This window comes from Cherax quadricarinatus, chromosome 23 (genome assembly GCF_038502225.1).
Source record: "Cherax quadricarinatus isolate ZL_2023a chromosome 23, ASM3850222v1, whole genome shotgun sequence".
Classification (NCBI taxonomy): Eukaryota; Metazoa; Arthropoda; class Malacostraca; order Decapoda; family Parastacidae; genus Cherax; species Cherax quadricarinatus.
Window position 1 is genome coordinate 19,171,749 of NC_091314.1, and position 17,615 is coordinate 19,189,363.

The following is a 17,615-nucleotide window of genomic DNA, read 5'->3' on the forward strand; positions in this document are numbered from 1 at the left end:
GTGTATATAATGTGAAGTGTATACTATCATCAGTGAAGAGTGAAATCGCGTGAGGAAGCGGGATGTAAGAGAATATATGGTTATAATCATCACGGGTGAAGGATCTCCAAAATAGGGATTTAAGGCCTACGTACGACGACTTCGTCATCAGCAGCTGGCAACTGTCACCGCACCATTGCAGCGCAAGTTTATTCGCCTATTTGTGGTTTGCATGTTGACGGCCCTGGCTGGCCTTGCATACTGTTTGATACTGGTCACTCACTCCTGCAAGTCTCAGTAGTAGTAACCAGTTACCAGTAACCAGTGTACCGTTGACTCAACGACCAACCGTCTCTGCCTGAGTCACTATCTGAACTCATATTGCGCTGACCTGGCATTATTCAAAGACCCCTCACATATGGGTACTGTGGGCGGCCAGTCAGTCAGTGTTAAGAGAGCAGAGAGATAGGTACGGCTGTAAGGGCGTTCTCACATTATCTGTAATTATACGTACTACCAGCCTACGTGAGTATTTCTTACCTATTACCAGAATTAGAATAGAAATAGCATAGACATAGAGAATATAGTGTTGACGAGTGTGAGAAGGTAGGTGGGACAAGCTTTTAAGGGCAACATTGTAAGACGGTGCTAGGGTCAGGTCCCAGGAGGGTTGTGTCAGGTCACAAGAAGTTGCGGCCAGTCATTACACCGCACAAGATTCTCTCACACACACACACACACACACACACACACACATGCACACACGCACACAGGCAGTGTTACTACCGGTAGTTATTAGCAGTAAGAATACTTAGGAAGCTAGGAAGTCCTCTCTCAATGTGAACAAGGAAAATGATAATAACCAGCAACAATTAATACGTAAATCCAGAAAGGGCAATAAGTGGAGAGAGTAGATAATTGGGAAAGATAAATGAGACTAAATTTGTGCCTACACGACGGATCTTTCAACCACACAACCTACCCCCCCTAACCTTCCCTCCCTCACACACAAGCACACACACACAAGGGTAGACACACACACACACACACACACACACACACACACACACACACACACACACACACACACACACACACACACACACACACACACACACACAAACACACACACACACACACATATACATACACATACACACACATACATATATAAACACATACACAAACACACACACACACACACACCACACACACACACACACCACACACACACACACACACACACCACATACACACACCACACATACACACCCCACACACCACACACACCACACACACCACACACACACACACCCCACACACCACACACACACACACACACCACACACACACCACACACACCACACACACACCACACACACACCACACACACACCACACACACACACACACCACATACCCCACACACACACACACACACTGCACACACACACACACACACCACACACACGCACCACACACACGCACCACACACACACACCACACACACACGCGCACACACACACGCAGGACAAAATGGTAACTAACCCCCACACACCCTCCACCACTTGACACAAACACTTGACACAAACACGTACCCCCCCCTCCCCTAACCACCTCTCCCCCTTCCCTAACCACCTCACCTTAGCCACCTACCCCTCCCCAAAACCACCTAACCCCTCCCCAAACCGTCTAACCCCCCAACTACCTCCCTCCCTCAAATAACCATCCTCCCCCTCCCCCATAACCATCCATCCCCTCTCTCCCCAAACCATCTAACTCCCTCCCCCAACTATCTCTACCCCTCCAATAACCATCCTCCCCCTCCCCCACAACCATCCATCCCCTCTCCTAACCATCTATTCCCCTCCCCCTAACCAGGATGAGGACAAGGGGCTCCAAGGACGAATCTGGGAGGGAGGAATGGGAGGTAGAGCTCAAAAAAAGGGAGGAAGACTGGGGAAGGAGACTAGATGAGCTGGAAAGGAAGATGGAAGAGAGGTTAGCAGCAGAATGCAGAAGGTGGAAGCAACAGGCCACAGCAGCAGAAATCAAGATAGAGAGATTAGAAGAGGAGCTGAGACATCTGAAACAGCACAGAGACAAAGATATTACAGAAGTAGCATCGGCAATGGCTACATCAAACACAGACAACAGGTCTGAAGGAAGCATGGAAACTAAACTGTATGCAGAGGTCCTGTCAAACCCACATGGGGCCAAAACAAAGACAGGGAGCACACTAGGACAGAATGAGAGGTTGGAAGACATTGAAGGAACTAGGACATGTGCAAGGACCTTACCAGATACCTGTGGGGGCCAGGAGCAGGTGAGCAGGAAGGATAAACCAAGAAGCATAGGGGCCATAACTAGGGAAGAGACTGAAGGAAGGAACACTCCACGGGAAGGAACTAAAACACATCAGAGGATGCAATGGGAGTCACAGTGGGAGGTGGAAAGGGAAAGATCAGTGTTTGTCTATGGGCTAGACGAAGCTAAAGGGGAAACTTATGATGAAAGAAAGCAGGAGGAGAAAAAAGCGATTGAAGATATCATGAAGGTGATAGGCGAGGGGAACATGACCCAGGTGGCAAATTTTCGGAGAATTGGGTGGTTCACAAAGAAAAGGAATCGGCCTCTCAAAGTAATTTTCAAGGCAGAATCAACCCGAACCATGATCCTGCAGGAGAAAGCACGGCAGAGAGGCAAGCAGGAGTTCCGGAGTGTGTACCTCGATCGAGACAGAACACAGGACGAAAGGAAGACAATGAAAGAGAGAGTTCAAAAACGAAAGGAGAAATGGGAGGAAATGAAAAAGGAGAGCAGAATAACCCAGGATCAAATGGAAGGACAAGCGCACCCCCCAGAAACACCTGCAGAAGGACTCCAGCCACGACACCCCCAAGGCAACTGAACAATCCAAACCAACCATCACACACCGATCCCTCTGTTTCCACCCCCCGCACCACAGTTACAGTATTAGAACAGAAGTTGAAGGTTTGGTACACAAATGCAGATGGATTAACGAATAAACATGAGGAATGGCAAGAAAGAATCAATGAGAAGTCCCCAGACATCATAGCAGTTACAGAAACAAAATTCATGGAGACAATAACAGATGCAATCTTCCCACCAGGATACCAGATCATGAGGAAAGATAGAAGGGGCAGGGGGGGGAGGTGGGGTTGCTCTGCTCGTAAAAAACAGATGGAAATTCGAGAAAATGGAAGGAATAGATGAGACGGGAGAAAGAGACTACATAGCAGGTACACTTCAGTCTGGGGAACACAAAGTGGTCATTGCAGTGATGTATAATCCACTACAGAACTGCAGGAGGCCAAGAGAGGAATATGAAGAGAGCAACAGAGCAATGGTGGACACACTTGCTGAGGTGGCAAAAAGAGCTCACTCCAGCAGAGCAAAGTTGCTGGTTATGGGGGATTTCAACCACAGGGAGATTGACTGGGAAAACCTGGAGCCACATGGGGGTCCCGAAACATGGAGAGCCAGGATGTTGGACATGGTGCTGGAAAACCTCATGCACCAACATGTTAAGGACACTACCAGAGTGAGAGGGGAGGATGAACCAGCAAGATTGGACCTTGTGTTCACCCTGGGCAGCTCAGATATTGAGGACATCAAGTATGAGAGTCCCCTAGGAGCTAGCGACCACGTGGTTCTGTGCTTTGAATACATAGTAGAGCTGCAAGTGGAGAGAATAACAGGAGTTGAATGGGAAAAGCCTGACTATAAAAGAGGGGACTACATAGGGTTGAAGAACTTCCTGCGGGAGGTCCAGTGGGACAGAGAACTGGCAGGAAAGCCAGTAAATGAAATGATGGAATATGTAACAACAAAATGCAAGGAGGCAGTGGAAAGGTTTATTCCCAAGGGCAACAGTAACAATGGGAAGACCAGAACGAGCCCCTGGTTTACCCGACGGTGTAAGGAGGCAAAAACAAAGTGCAACAGAGAATGGAAAAAGTACAGAAGGCAGAGAACACACGAAAATAGGGAGATCAGTCGCAGAGCCAGGAATGAGTACGCACAGGTAAGGAGGGAGGCCCAGCGACAGTATGAAAATGACATAGCATCGAGAATCAAGACTGACCCGAAACTGTTGTATAGCCATATCAGGAGGAGGACAACAGTCAAAGACTAGGTGATCAGATTAAGGACAGAAGGTGGAGAACTCACAAGAAATGATCAGGAGGTATGTGAGGAGCTGAACAGGAGATTTAAGGAAGTTTTTACAGTAGAGACAGGAAGGGCTGTGGGAAGACAGCACAGAAGGGAACATCAAGAGGGAATATACCAACAAGTGTTGGATGACATACGAACAACTGAGGAGGAGGTGAAGAAGCTCTTAAGTGACCTTGACACCTCAAAGGCGATGGGACCGGACAACATCTTCCCATGGGTCCTTAGAGAAGGAGCAGAGATGCTGTGCGTGCCTCTAACCACAATCTTCAACACATCCCTTGAAACTGGGCAACTACCTGAGAAATGGAAGACAGCTAATGTAGTCCCCATATTTAAGAAAGGAAACAGAAACGAGGCACTAAACTACAGACCTGTGTCTGACATGTATTGTGTGCAAAGTCATGGAGAAGATTATCAGGAGGAGAGTGGTCGAACACCTGGAAAGGAACAAGATTATAAATGAAAACCAGCATGGGTTCATGGAAGGCAAATCTTGTATCACAAACCTCCTGGAGTTTTATGACAAGGTAACAGAAGTAAGACACGAGAGAGAGGGGTGGGTAGATTGCGTTTTCCTAGACTGCAGGAAGGCCTTTGACACAGTTCCCCACAAGAGATTAGTGCAGAAGCTGGAGGATCAGGCGCACGTAAAAGGGAGGGCACTGCAATGGATAAGGGAATACCTGACAGGGAGGCAGCAACGAGTCATGGTACGTGAAGAGGTATCACAGCGGGCGCCTGTTACGAGCGGGGTCCCACAGGGGTCAGTTCTAGGACCAGTGCTATTTTTGATATATGTGAACGACATGATGGAAGGAATAGACTCTGAAGTGTCCCTGTTCGCAGATGACGTGAAGTTGATGAGAAGAATTAAATCGGACGAGGATGAGGCAGGACTGCAAAGAGACCTGGACAGGCTGGACATGTGGTCCAGCAACTGGCTTCTCGAATTCAATCCAGCCAAATGCAAAGTCATGAAGATTGGGGAGGGGCAAAGAAGACCGCAGACAGAGTATAGGCTAGGTGGACAAAGATTACAGACCTCACTCAGGGAGAAAGACCTTGGGGTGACCATAACACCGAGCACATCACCGGAGGCACACATCAACCAAATAACCGCTGCAGCATACGGGCGCCTGGCAAACCTGAGAATAGCGTTCCAATACCTTAATAAGGAATCGTTCAAGACACTGTACACTGTGTATGTTAGGCCCATACTGGAGTATGCAGCACCAGTTTGGAACCCACACCTGGTCAAGCACGTCAAGAAGTTAGAGAAAGTACAAAGGTTTGCAACAAGGCTAGTCCCAGAGCTCAAGGGAATGTCATACGAGGAAAGGTTAAGGGAAATCGGACTGACGACACTGGAGGACAGAAGGGTCAGGGGAGACATGATAGCGACATACAAGATACTGCGGGGAATAGACAAGGTGGACAGAGATAGGATGTTCCAGAGAGGGGACACAGGGACAAGGGGTCACAACTGGAAGCTGAAGACTCAGACGAGTCACAGGGACGTTAGGAAGTATTTCTTCAGTCATAGAGTTGTCAGCAAGTGGAATAGCCTAGCAAGTGAAGTAGTGGAGGCAGGAACCATACATAGTTTTAAGAAGAGGTATGACAAAGCTCAGGAAGCAGAGAGAGAGAGGATCCAGTAGCAATCAGTGAAGAGGCGGGGCCAGGAGCTGAGTCTCGACCCCTGCAACCACAATTAGGTGAGTACACACACACACACCGCACACAGAGTATAGTCTAGGTGGCCAAAGACTGCAAACCTCACTCAAGGAAAAATATCTTGGGGTGAGTATAATACCAAGCACATCTCCTGAGGTGCACATCACTCAGGTAGCTGCTGCAGCATACGGGCATCTGGAAAACTTAAGAATAATGTTCCGATACCTCAGTAAGGAATCGTTTAAGACTCTGTACACCATCTACACCATGGAATAAACGCCTGGTCAAGCACCTCAAAAAATTAGAGAAAGTGCAAAGGTTTGCAACAAGACTAGTTCCAGAGCTAAGGGGATTGTTCTACGAAGAAATGTTAAGGGAAATCGGCTTGATGACACTGGAGGACAGGAGGGTCAGGGGAGACATGATAACGACATATAAAATACTGCAAGGAATTGACAAGGTGGACAAAGACAGGATGTTCCAGAGATGGGACGCAAAAACAAGGGGTCACAATTGGAAGTTGAAGATTCTTACGAGTCAAAGGGATGTTAGGAAGTATTTCTTCAGTCATAGAGTTGTCAGGAAGTGGAATAGCCTAGAAAGTGACGTAGTGGACGCAGGAACCATACATAGTTTTAAGACGAGGTTTGATGAAGCTCGTGGAGCAAGGAGAGAAAGGACTTAGTAGCAATCAGTGAAGAGGCAGGGCTAGGAGCTATGACTCGACCCCTGCAACCACAAATAGGTGAGTACACACACACACACACACACACACACACAGACACACACACACAGACACACACACACACAGACACACACACAGACACACACACAGACACACACACACACACAGACACACACACACACAGACACACACACACACAGACACACACACACACAGACACACACACACACACACACACACACACACACACACACACACACAGACACACACAGACACACACAGACACACACAGACACACACACACACACACACACACACACACACACACACACACACACACACACACACACACCAGGCCTAGTGTCTAATCGACATGTGCCTAGGACAAAATGGTAACTAACTAACTAACTAACACAGAGTAGGGGCAGACACATGCAGACGTGGGGTCACAAGGCTCCGAGAACCTTAGTGTTTTTAAGGAGTGATTAGCGGCTAGTAGTAACCAGTGGTAGTGACAACGTCAGTGAACAACCCTAAAAGTGATAAAAAAAGTTATTAGTTAAAAAAAGTCGAGAGGAAGCCTGAAATCATTCAATAAAACTTCAAAGTGCCAAATTGTTAGGGGTCTAGTAGGCACCTGTTCCCACACAATTACAAATATACAAAGATAAGCGAGTGTGAAAGCGAGTGTACAAGAATTACGAGAGGTTGGTTAATAAGTGAAATGTGGGGCAGCATACAGCAAGAGTGAAAAAGTTAATAAGTAAAGGGAGAAAAGAAAAAATATATAACTAGGGAGGGTGGCAGGAGTAGGCCTTCTTGAAGCGGTGACGTCATAACAGATTGTGTGCTATTATAAATATAAAGTGTAGCTCATTGAATGTGAAGTGTATTCTACCATAAGTGAAAAGTGAAAACACTTGAGGAATGCGGGATGTATGAGCATAAATGGTTATAACAATCACGGGTGAAGGATTTTCAAAATAGTGATACAAGGCTTACGTGTACGACATCAGCAACTGGCAACTTGTCATCGCCCTGCTGCCACACCACAAGTCCTTCTCACTTATTGTGGTTGCATGTTGTCAGATTCTGGTCTCTGCACACTGTTAGATACTGGTCACTCACTCCTGCAAGCTATTACCGGAATTAGAGTAGAAACAGCATAGATAAGGTGGAGATAGGTTTGATGAGGGCGTGAGGAGAGGGAAGTTGCTTAGCTAGCGAGGGGTAACCATCAGACACGCACACACACACACAAGTGTAGACACTTGTAGAAGTTGAGAGAGGTTAAGTTTTAGAAACTAGTATTACTTTTGGTATTTTAGTAGTAGTATTGATAAGTGTTAGAATTACTATTGGTAAATTTTAGAATTACTGGTATTACTTGGTATTTTATTAGCAGTATGGATACTTAGAAGTGAGGAGCATTATTTCCAGGCACACACACACACACACACACACACACACACACACACACACACACACACACACACACACACACACACACACACACACACACACACACACACACACACACACACATACATACATACATACATACACACACACACACACACACACACACAGCAGTGTAAATGGTCCCCTCACAACCATTCACCCCCCAACCTACCCACCCACTAGACATCCTGTCCCACACTCCATCCCTTTGTTCCCCTCCCATCTAACCATCTCTCCCCCCTCATAACTCCTCCACACATACGAACACATATATACACACACACAACACCTCCATAGAGTGAGCTTTGTCTCTCTCATCCTCACGTTCCATCCATCGTCCCTCTCTCTCACCCCTTCTCTCTCTTCCTCCCTTCCCTCTCCCTTCCCTCTTTCATCCTCTCTCATCCTCACCAGTCATCCATCTTCCCACCCCTCTCTCTCTCTCATCCTCATCTTCCATCAATCTTCCTTCTCCCCAGTCTTTCCCCCCCTCTCTCTTCCCTCCCTATACTCTCTTGTAACTCCTAAAACTCTCCTTGATGCTGCCATCCCCTTCCACCTCGTATCCTTCTCCCCCCTGCCATACCTCCCTACTCCTCCCCCTACCTGCAACACCCACCCTCACAGAAACTTCATTCTGTGGTACAATGAGGCCAAAAATAAGGCCCAGAGCTGGGAAGGATGATTGGGAAGCAGAGCTAAAATAAAGGGAGGAAGACTGGGGAAGGAGGCTAGAAGAGCATGGAAGGAGGATGGAGGAGATGGTAGCTGCAGAGAGGAATGTGGGAACAACATGCCATAGTAGCAGAAGACAAGATATAGTGCTTAGAAGAGGAACTGAGCAATCTGAAACAGCCTAAAGAAAGAAATAACAGTACAGGAACTTCTACATCAGACACAGACAAGGGGACTGGAGGGAGCAAGGATGCTATACTGTATGCAAAGGGCCGGTCAGACCCACACGGGGCCAAGGCAATGACAAGGAGCACACTAGGAACACATGAGAGGTTGGGAGACATTGAAGGATCTAGGATATATGCAGGGACTCTACCAGACTCCTGCAGGGGCCAGGAACAGCTGAGCAGGAAAGACAGACCAATGAGCAATGGGGCCTTAGCTATGGAAGGGGTTGAAGGAAGGAACATTCCAAGTGAAGGAACTAAAACACCTCAGAGGATGCAATGGGAGACACAGTGGGAGGAAGAAAGGGAGAGATCAGTTTTTGTCTATGGGCTCCAGGAAACTGACGGGGAAACCTATGAGGAAAGTAAACAGGAGGAGATAAAAGTGATTGAAGGTATCATGAAGGCAATAAGCGAGGGCGACATGACCCAGGTGGCAAATTTTCAGAGAATTGGGTGGTTCGCAAGGAGAAGGAAGTGGCCTCTCAAAGTAATTTTCAAGGCAGAATCAACTCGAACCATGATCCTGCAGGAGAAAACACGGCTGAGAGACAAAATGGAATTCCAGAGCCTTGACTGAGACAGAATGCAAGAGGAAAGGAGGATACTGAAAGAGAGAGTGCAAAAACGAAAGGAGGATTGGGAGGAAGTGACAAAGAGAAGCAGAATAACCCAGACACAGGTAGAAGGGCAAACACCCCCCCAGAAACACCCACAGAAGGACTCCAACCATGACAACCCCAAGACAACTGAACAATCTAAGCCAACAATCACACACCGATCCCTCTGTCCCCACCCTCCACACCACAAACCCCAACCCTACAGCAACCCCCTACAGGAACTCTACCCCCACCACAACCCCCCATAGGCCCCTGCCAGGGCTCCTGCTCTCCCCACCCCAATATCCTCCCAGGACCACAGTTTTGGAACAGAAGTTGAAGGTTTGGTACACGAATGCAGATCACATAACGAACAAATATGAGTGGCATGAAAGAATCAATGAGAAGTCCCCAGACATCATAGCAGGCACAGAAACGAAACTCACTGAGACAATAACAGGTGCAATCTTCCCACCAGGATATCAGATCCTGAGGAAAGACAGACTGAGCATAGGGGGAGGCGAGGTTGCACTGCTCGTAAAACACCGATGGAAATTTGAGGAAATGGGAGGCATGGACAAGATTGGAGGAAGAGAATATATAATAGGTACACTTCAGTCTTAGGAGCACAAGGTAGTCATTGCAGTGATGTATAATCCACCACAGAACTGCAGGAGGCCAAGAGAGGAATATGAAGATAGTAACAGAGTAGTGGTGGACACACTGACTGAGGTGGCAAGAAGAGCTCACTTGAGCAGAGCAAAGTTACTGGTTATGGGCAATTTCAATCACAGGGAGATCGATTGGGAAAACCTGGAACCACACAGGGGTCCTGAAACATGGAGAGCCAAGATGATGAATGTGGTACTGGAAAACTTCATGCATCAACATGTTAAGGATATTACCAGAGAGAGAGAGGGGAGGATGAACCAGCAAGACTGGACTTTGTGTTCACCCTGAGCAGTTCAGATATTGAGGACATCACATATGAGAGACCCCTAGGAGCTAGTGACCACGGGGTTCTGTGCTTTGAGTACATAGAGCTACAAGTGGAGAGGGTAACAGGAGACGAATGGGAAAAGCCAGACTATAAATGGGGGACTACATAGGTTTGAGGAACTTCCTGCAAGAGGTTCAGTGGGACAGAGAACTGGTAGGAAAGTTGGTAAATGAAATGATGGAATTCATAACACAAAATGTAAGGAGGTAGAGGAAAGGTTTGTTCCCAAGGGCAACAGAAATATTGGGAAGGCCAGAATGAGCCCCTAGTTTACCCGATGGTGTAAGGAGGCAAAAACCAAGTGCAATAGAGCATGGAAAAAGTACAGAAGGCGAAGAACACAGGAAAATAAGGAGATTAGTCGAAGAGCCAGGAACGAGTATGCACAGGTAAGGAGGCAGGCCCAGCAATATGAAAATAAGATAGCATCGAAACTCAAGTCAGACCTGAAACTGCTGTACAGCCACATCAGGAGGAAGACAACAGGTGATCAGGTTGAGGAAAGAAGGTGGGGAACTCACAAGTAACGATCACGAGGTATGCGAGGAGCTCAACATGAGATTCAAGGAAGTATTTACAGTAGAGACAGGAATGGCTCTGAGAAGACAGCACAGAGAGGAACACCAATGGGGAACATACAAACAGGTGCTGGATGACATACAAACAACGGAGGAGGAGGTGCAAAAGCTAAGTGACCTCAATACCTCAAAGGCGAGGGGTCCGGACAACATTTCCCCGTGGGTCCTTAGAGATTAGAGAAGGAGCAGGGCCGCTGTGCATGCCACTAACCACAATCTTCATTACATCCCTTGAAACTGGGCAACTACCTGAAGTATGGAAGACGGCAAATGTAGTCCCCATTTTTAAGAAAGGAGACAGAAACGAGGCACTAAATTACAGACCATTGTCTCTGACATGTATAGTATGTAAAGTCATGGAGAAGATTATCAGGAGGAGAGTGGTGGAGCACCTGGAACGAAACACGGTTATAAACAACAACCAGCACGGATTCATGGAAGGCAAATCCTATGTCACAAACCTTCTGGAGTTTTATGACAAGGCAACAGAAGTAAGAAACGAGAGAGAGGTGCGGGTTGATTGCATTTTCCTGGACTGCAGGAAGGCCTTCGATGCAGTTCCTCACAGGAGATTAGTGCAGAAGCTGAAGGATCAGGCACGTATAACAGGAAGGGCACTGCAGTGGATCAGAGAATACCTGATAGGGAGGCAACAACGGGTCATGGTACGTGATGAGGTATCACAGTGGGCTCCTGTGACGAGAGGGGTACCACAGGGGTCAATTCTAAGACCAGTGCTATTTTTGATATATGTGAATGACATGGTGGAAGGGATAGACTCTGAAGTGTCCCTGTTCGCAGATGATGTGAAGCTAATGAGAAGGATTAAGTTGGATGAAGATCAAGCAGGACTACAAAGAGACCTGGATAGGCTGGACACGTGGTCCAGCAACTGGCTTCTCAATTTCAACCCTGCCAAATGGAAAGTCATGAAGATTGGGGAAGGGCATAGAAGACCGCAGACAGAGTATAGGCTAGGTGGACAAAGGTTGCAAACCTCACTCAAAGAGAAAGATCTTGGGGTGACCATAACACCGAGCACGTCTCCGGAGACACACATCAACCAGATAACGGCTGAAGCATATGGGCACCTGGCAAACCTGAGAATAGCGTTCCGATACCTTAGTAAGGAATCGTTCGAGGCACTGTACACTGTGTACGTCAGGCCCATACTGGAGTATGCAGCACCAGTTTGGAACCCACACCTGGTCAAGCACGTCAAGAAATTAGAGAAAGTACAAAGGTTTGCAACAAGACTAGTTCCGAAGCTCAGGTGAATGTCCTATGAAGAAAGGTTGAGGGAAATTGGACTGACGACACTGGAGGACAGGAGGGTCAGGGGAGACATGATAACAACATACAAAATAATGCATGGAATAGACAAGGTGGACAGAGACAGGATGTTCCAGAGAGGGAACACACAAACAAGGGGTCACAATTGGAAGCTGAAGACTCAGACGAGTCACAGGGATGTTAGGAAGTATTTCTTCAGTCATAGAGTAAACAGAAAGTGGAATAGCCTAGCAATGATGTAGCGGAGGCAGGAACCATACATAGCTTTAAGATGAGGTATGACAAAGCTCAGGAAGCAGAGAGAGAGAGGATCTAGTAGCGATCAGTGAAGAGGCGGGGCCAGGAGCTGAGTCTTGACCCCTGCAACCACAATTAGGTGAATTAGGTGAGTGTGCACATGCGTGCGCACACACACACACACACACACACACACAAAAGGTGGACAGAGACAGGATGTTCCAGAGATGGGACACAGCAACGAGGGGTCACAGTTGGAAGCTGAAGACTCAGATGAACCACAGGGATGTTAGGAGTTGTCAGGAAGTGGAATAGCCTGGGTAGTGATGTAGTGGAGGCAGGATCCATACATAGCTTTAAGAAGAGGTATGATAAAGCTCGTGGAGCAGGAAGAGTGACCGGGTAGCAGCCAGGTGAAGAGGCGGGGCCAGGAGCTGTGACTGGACATCTGCAATCACAACTAGGTCAGTACAACTAGGTGAGTACACACACACACACACACACACACACACACACACACACACACACACGAGGGTCCATGAGCTGTGAATTGACCACTGCAACCATATATAGGTGAGTACTCACTAACATACACTGGTATATCAGAATTTCCTCGATAATATACTTTAGTATTTTTTGAATTCCTGGCTTGTATATAATTAAAGTAATTATCAAAAAAATTCTTTAGTTGTATTAGAAGGCATTCTAGGAACTTTTGTTTTATTAACACATTAGCTATTTCCCTCCAAGGCAGGGTGACCCAAAACCGAAAGACACTTTAATCATCACTCACTCCATCGCTGTCTTGCCAGAGGCGTGCTGATACTACAGTTAGCAAAAACTGCAATATATCTACACTGCTTCTTCAGAGCATAGGCACTATACTTCCCACCTCCAGCAGACTGGTTTCTCAGAATGCCTTCATAAATGTTACTTTGCTCACACTCCATCAGCACATCAAGTAATAAAAAGCACTTGCCTCCACTCACTCCTATCTAACATGCTCACGCACACTTGCTGAAAGTCAAAGTCCCTTGCACAAAACCTCCTTTACCCCCTCCCTCCAACCTTTCCTAGGATAACCCCTCCCCCGCCTTCCTTCCACTACAGCTTTATACACCCTCCAAGTCATTCTGTTTCGTTCCAACCTCTCTAAATGTCCAGACCATCTCGACAAACCCTTTTCAGCCCTCTGGATAACACTTTTTAGAAACCCCCTCACCTCCTGATCTCCAGGCTATGGATTCTCTGCATAATATTCGCACCACACACATTTCCCTCAAACACATCTCCACTGCCTCCGGCCTTCTTGTTGCAAAATTCACCATCCATGCTTCAAACCCATATAAGAGCATTGGTACCATTATACTCTCATACATTTCCCTCTTTGCTTCCATGTATAACATTCTTTGCCTCACCAATTCTGTGGTTACCCTCATCTTTCATTGGCTCATCTGCTGACAAATCCACTCCCAAATATCTTAAAATGTTCACTTCCTCTATACTCCCTTCCTTCAGTCTGATATCCAATCTTTCATTACCTAATTTTTTGTTATTCTCATCACCTTGCTCTCTATACTCCCTCCCTTCAATATGATATCCAATCTTTCATTACCCAATTTTTTTTATCCTCATCACCTTGCTCTTTCGTATGCTCACTTTTAATTTCCATTTATTACATATCCTCCCAAATTCGCCCACCAACTTCTGCAGCTTCTCTTCAGAATCTCCCAAAAGCACAGTATCATCAGCAAAAAGCAACTGTGACAACTTCCACCTTGTGTTAGATTCTTTTTCTTTAACCCTTTCAATGAAATGATAGAGAATATTTTCCCAATCATAATAACACCAAAAGTATGAAATTTGATGGAAAACTTACGGAATTATGCTCTTGCGAAGTTAGTGGTCTTGACGATGTTTACGCATCGGCGATTGCGCCCACTTTGAGCCCTATTTTCGGCCAATTCCTGTGTACTAATCGACAAAAATCATATTTATTTCGCTAGAACTCCATTTTTTCTATTGAATGAGTACAAGAAACCACCCATTTACCAATTTCAACTATCCAATAAAGTGGTTAGAAATTGGCAATTTTGCCAGTTTCACACAAATTTCAGAAGATGCCAATTTCCAAATAGGGTCCAGAATAAATAAGACAGACATTCCTGGCACTAAAATAACAAGTTCTCTGTTCATTAGTCACGTCCCCAGGCCCCTCTTACATTTCTTTTGCTTTCCACTTTGAATTTTTATTTTCACAAAAAATAAAAGATTTACTGTTATGCAGACTACTGCATTAGTATAGAAATGGTATAAATAATATCAGCGCAATTGTGAAAGAATATTAGACTCACCAGTTGACGTGTATTGGACGCTGGCATGAATTGTTTACTTTTGAACTTTGGTAAAAATCGAACATTTCTGCTACTTTGAGCTCAATTTCAAGGTACTTCTCATTGTGAAACCAATAAAGATCATCTCACTTTCTGTAATATGTCTTCCATTCTATAAATTGAGACCAGGAAAACTAGAATACAACCATAAATAGCATACGAAAATACAGTGCAAAGTCGCTGTTTTAATCCAAAAACACTGTAAAAGTTTTTTTTTTTTCTCATTATGCGCTGTGTGCTGCAGGATTTTTTTTAACTGCGCACACTGACCACATAGACCCATTCTTTCATATGTAGGCCTACCAGCTTTCTCTCGCTAGATTTGAAGGCGCTAGAATTTAGGTGTTCTAGTACGTCAGTAACCCTGGTGCATAAGCCGTATTAGTATGTCGGAAACCCTGAAAGGGTTAAATCCCATATCTCTTCCCAACACCCGAGCATTCAATTTTCTTACAACTACATCTATAAACATATTGAACAACCATTCCTGTCTAAGGCCTACTTTTGCTGGGAAATAATCTCCCTCTCTCCTACATACTCTAACCTGAGCCTCACTATCCTTGTAAAAATTCTTAATCTCTTCTAGTAACCAGCTACCTATTTATACACTTGCAACACCTGTCACATTGCTCCCCTATCCACCCAATCATATGACTTTTCCAAAATCATTAATTCAATAAAACCTCTTTACCCTTATCTACATACTGTTCACTGACATGCTTCACTGTAAATACTTGATCTACACATCTCCTTCCCTTCCTAAAAGCATCCTTCTTCATCTGTGATCCTGCTCTGTCTTACTTTTAACTCTTTCAGTAATAACTCTACCATACATCTTACCAGGTATACTCAACAGGCTTACTTCCCTATAATTCTTACACTCTCTTTTGTCCCCTATGCTTTTATACAAAGGAACTATTCATGCTTTCTGCCAATTTCTAGGTACCTTCCCCCTGCTTATACATTTATTAAATAAATGCACCAACCATTTCAAAACTATATTCCCACCTGTTTTTAACATTTCTATCTTGATCTCATCAATCCCAGCTGTTTTACCCTCTTTCATTCTACCCACAGCCTCATGCACCTTCCCCACACTCGCATCTGGCTCTTCCTCACTCCTACAAGATGTTATACTTTCCTTCCCATTGCATGAAATTACATCTTCCCTATCTTCAATATTTAATAGTACCTCAAAACATTCCCCCCATCTTCCCAATACTTCCAACTCTCCATCTAATAACCCTCCTCTTCTATTTTTAACTGCCAAACCCATTCTTTTCCCTAGGCTTTCTCAACTTATTATTTCATCTACTCTCTCATTTGCTCTCCTTTTGTATTCTAGGAAACCTTAATTAATTTTTAAATTTTACATAGTATTTTTTATCTCTAGTTTATATACTTTTAAGTTAAATAAAGCTTTCTTCCTCTAGGGAGATATATGCCGAGTTGTCCGGCATTTTCACTTCACAACCTGGCCAGATTTTGGTGTACCAGAACCACCACAAACTCTAGTAAGATTCGTTCGATCGTTTCGAGAGCGAGTTGGCCCAGATCAAAAACCCATTGTTGTGCATTGCAGGTAAGAGATGTTGTACTTTAATCATATAATCAATGTAAAATGATGTGAGCCAAGTCTTTATGAATACTGTATATACCTTCACTGAAAATGCAAAATGATTTAAATAAAAGTAGGTGTTGTATAGTATTATACATAAGGAGCTAGTGTTCTGTTTCTTATGAACTTACTTTCTATTATTGTGTCTTGTAATATGCATGGATTAAATACCTGTACTGTAATTTCAGTGCTGGTGTTGGTCGATCTGGGACTTTCATTGCCTTGGACCGTATTTTATTCAGCCTCCGCACATGTGACTATGTGGATATATTTGGCATTGTGTATGAAATGCGAAGAGAGCGGGTATGGATGGTACAAACTGAACAGCAGTATATATGCATTCATCAGTGTCTTTTAGCTGTGCTAGAAGGAAGAGAAAATGAACATTCTGTAACTGAAATTCATGATAATCAAGGATTCGAAGGTGAGTGTTTTGGTTTAAAAATAAATAATTCACAATTTTTTTTTTGTTATGCAAAAAAATATTAAAAAATTATGATTAGCTGTTACATAGAACTCTTTAATAAGGATTTATTATTTAATTAATGCAGAATATACTTAATTATTAATATTTTTTATAAAAAATAATGGGTGGTTGGGTGTTTATGAGTCCATTCTCTCATCTGCAAATCTGTTCCTTGCACTAGAATAGGGCTCAATGGAATGGTGATGTGTGGGGTTGCAACAAAGCTAAGATGATACTCTTTCCTTCTGCTGCTGACACACCTGGGTATTTGGCATGCCATGTGACTTAATGTTTTCTTAATTAACAGATCCCTCCTTGACAATAGATAGTCATCACATTTAAAACAATTGCAGTTTACTTAGTAAGTCCATAATTTGGTCTCCAGTTACCTTATGGCTTATGCTTGCATAATAATAACAATAATAATAATAATACTTCTAGGTAGTAGATTGGTAGACAGCAACTGCCCAGGGAGGTACTACCGTCCTGCCAAGTGAGTGTAAAACGGAAGCCTGTAATTGTTTTACATGA

At 44.8% G+C, this 17,615-nt stretch overlaps 1 protein-coding gene across 2 annotated transcripts in view; it reads left to right on the forward strand.

The window, feature by feature from the left end:
- The window catches only part of LOC128685746 (tyrosine-protein phosphatase 10D-like), a 506,322-nt gene that overhangs the window by 456,261 nt on the left and 32,446 nt on the right, over nucleotides 1–17,615 (forward strand). The window contains exons 27-29 of one of the 2 annotated variants that reach the window (XM_070087994.1): nucleotides 16,434–16,582; nucleotides 16,807–17,042; nucleotides 17,271–17,348. In XM_070087994.1, the coding sequence (XP_069944095.1) occupies nucleotides 16,434–16,582; nucleotides 16,807–17,042; nucleotides 17,271–17,317 (432 nt within the window). In that variant the 3' untranslated portion in view covers nucleotides 17,318–17,348. The remainder of the gene's footprint in view (nucleotides 1–16,433; nucleotides 16,583–16,806; nucleotides 17,043–17,270; nucleotides 17,349–17,615) is intronic. The other variant, XM_053772367.2, reaches the window with a different exon arrangement.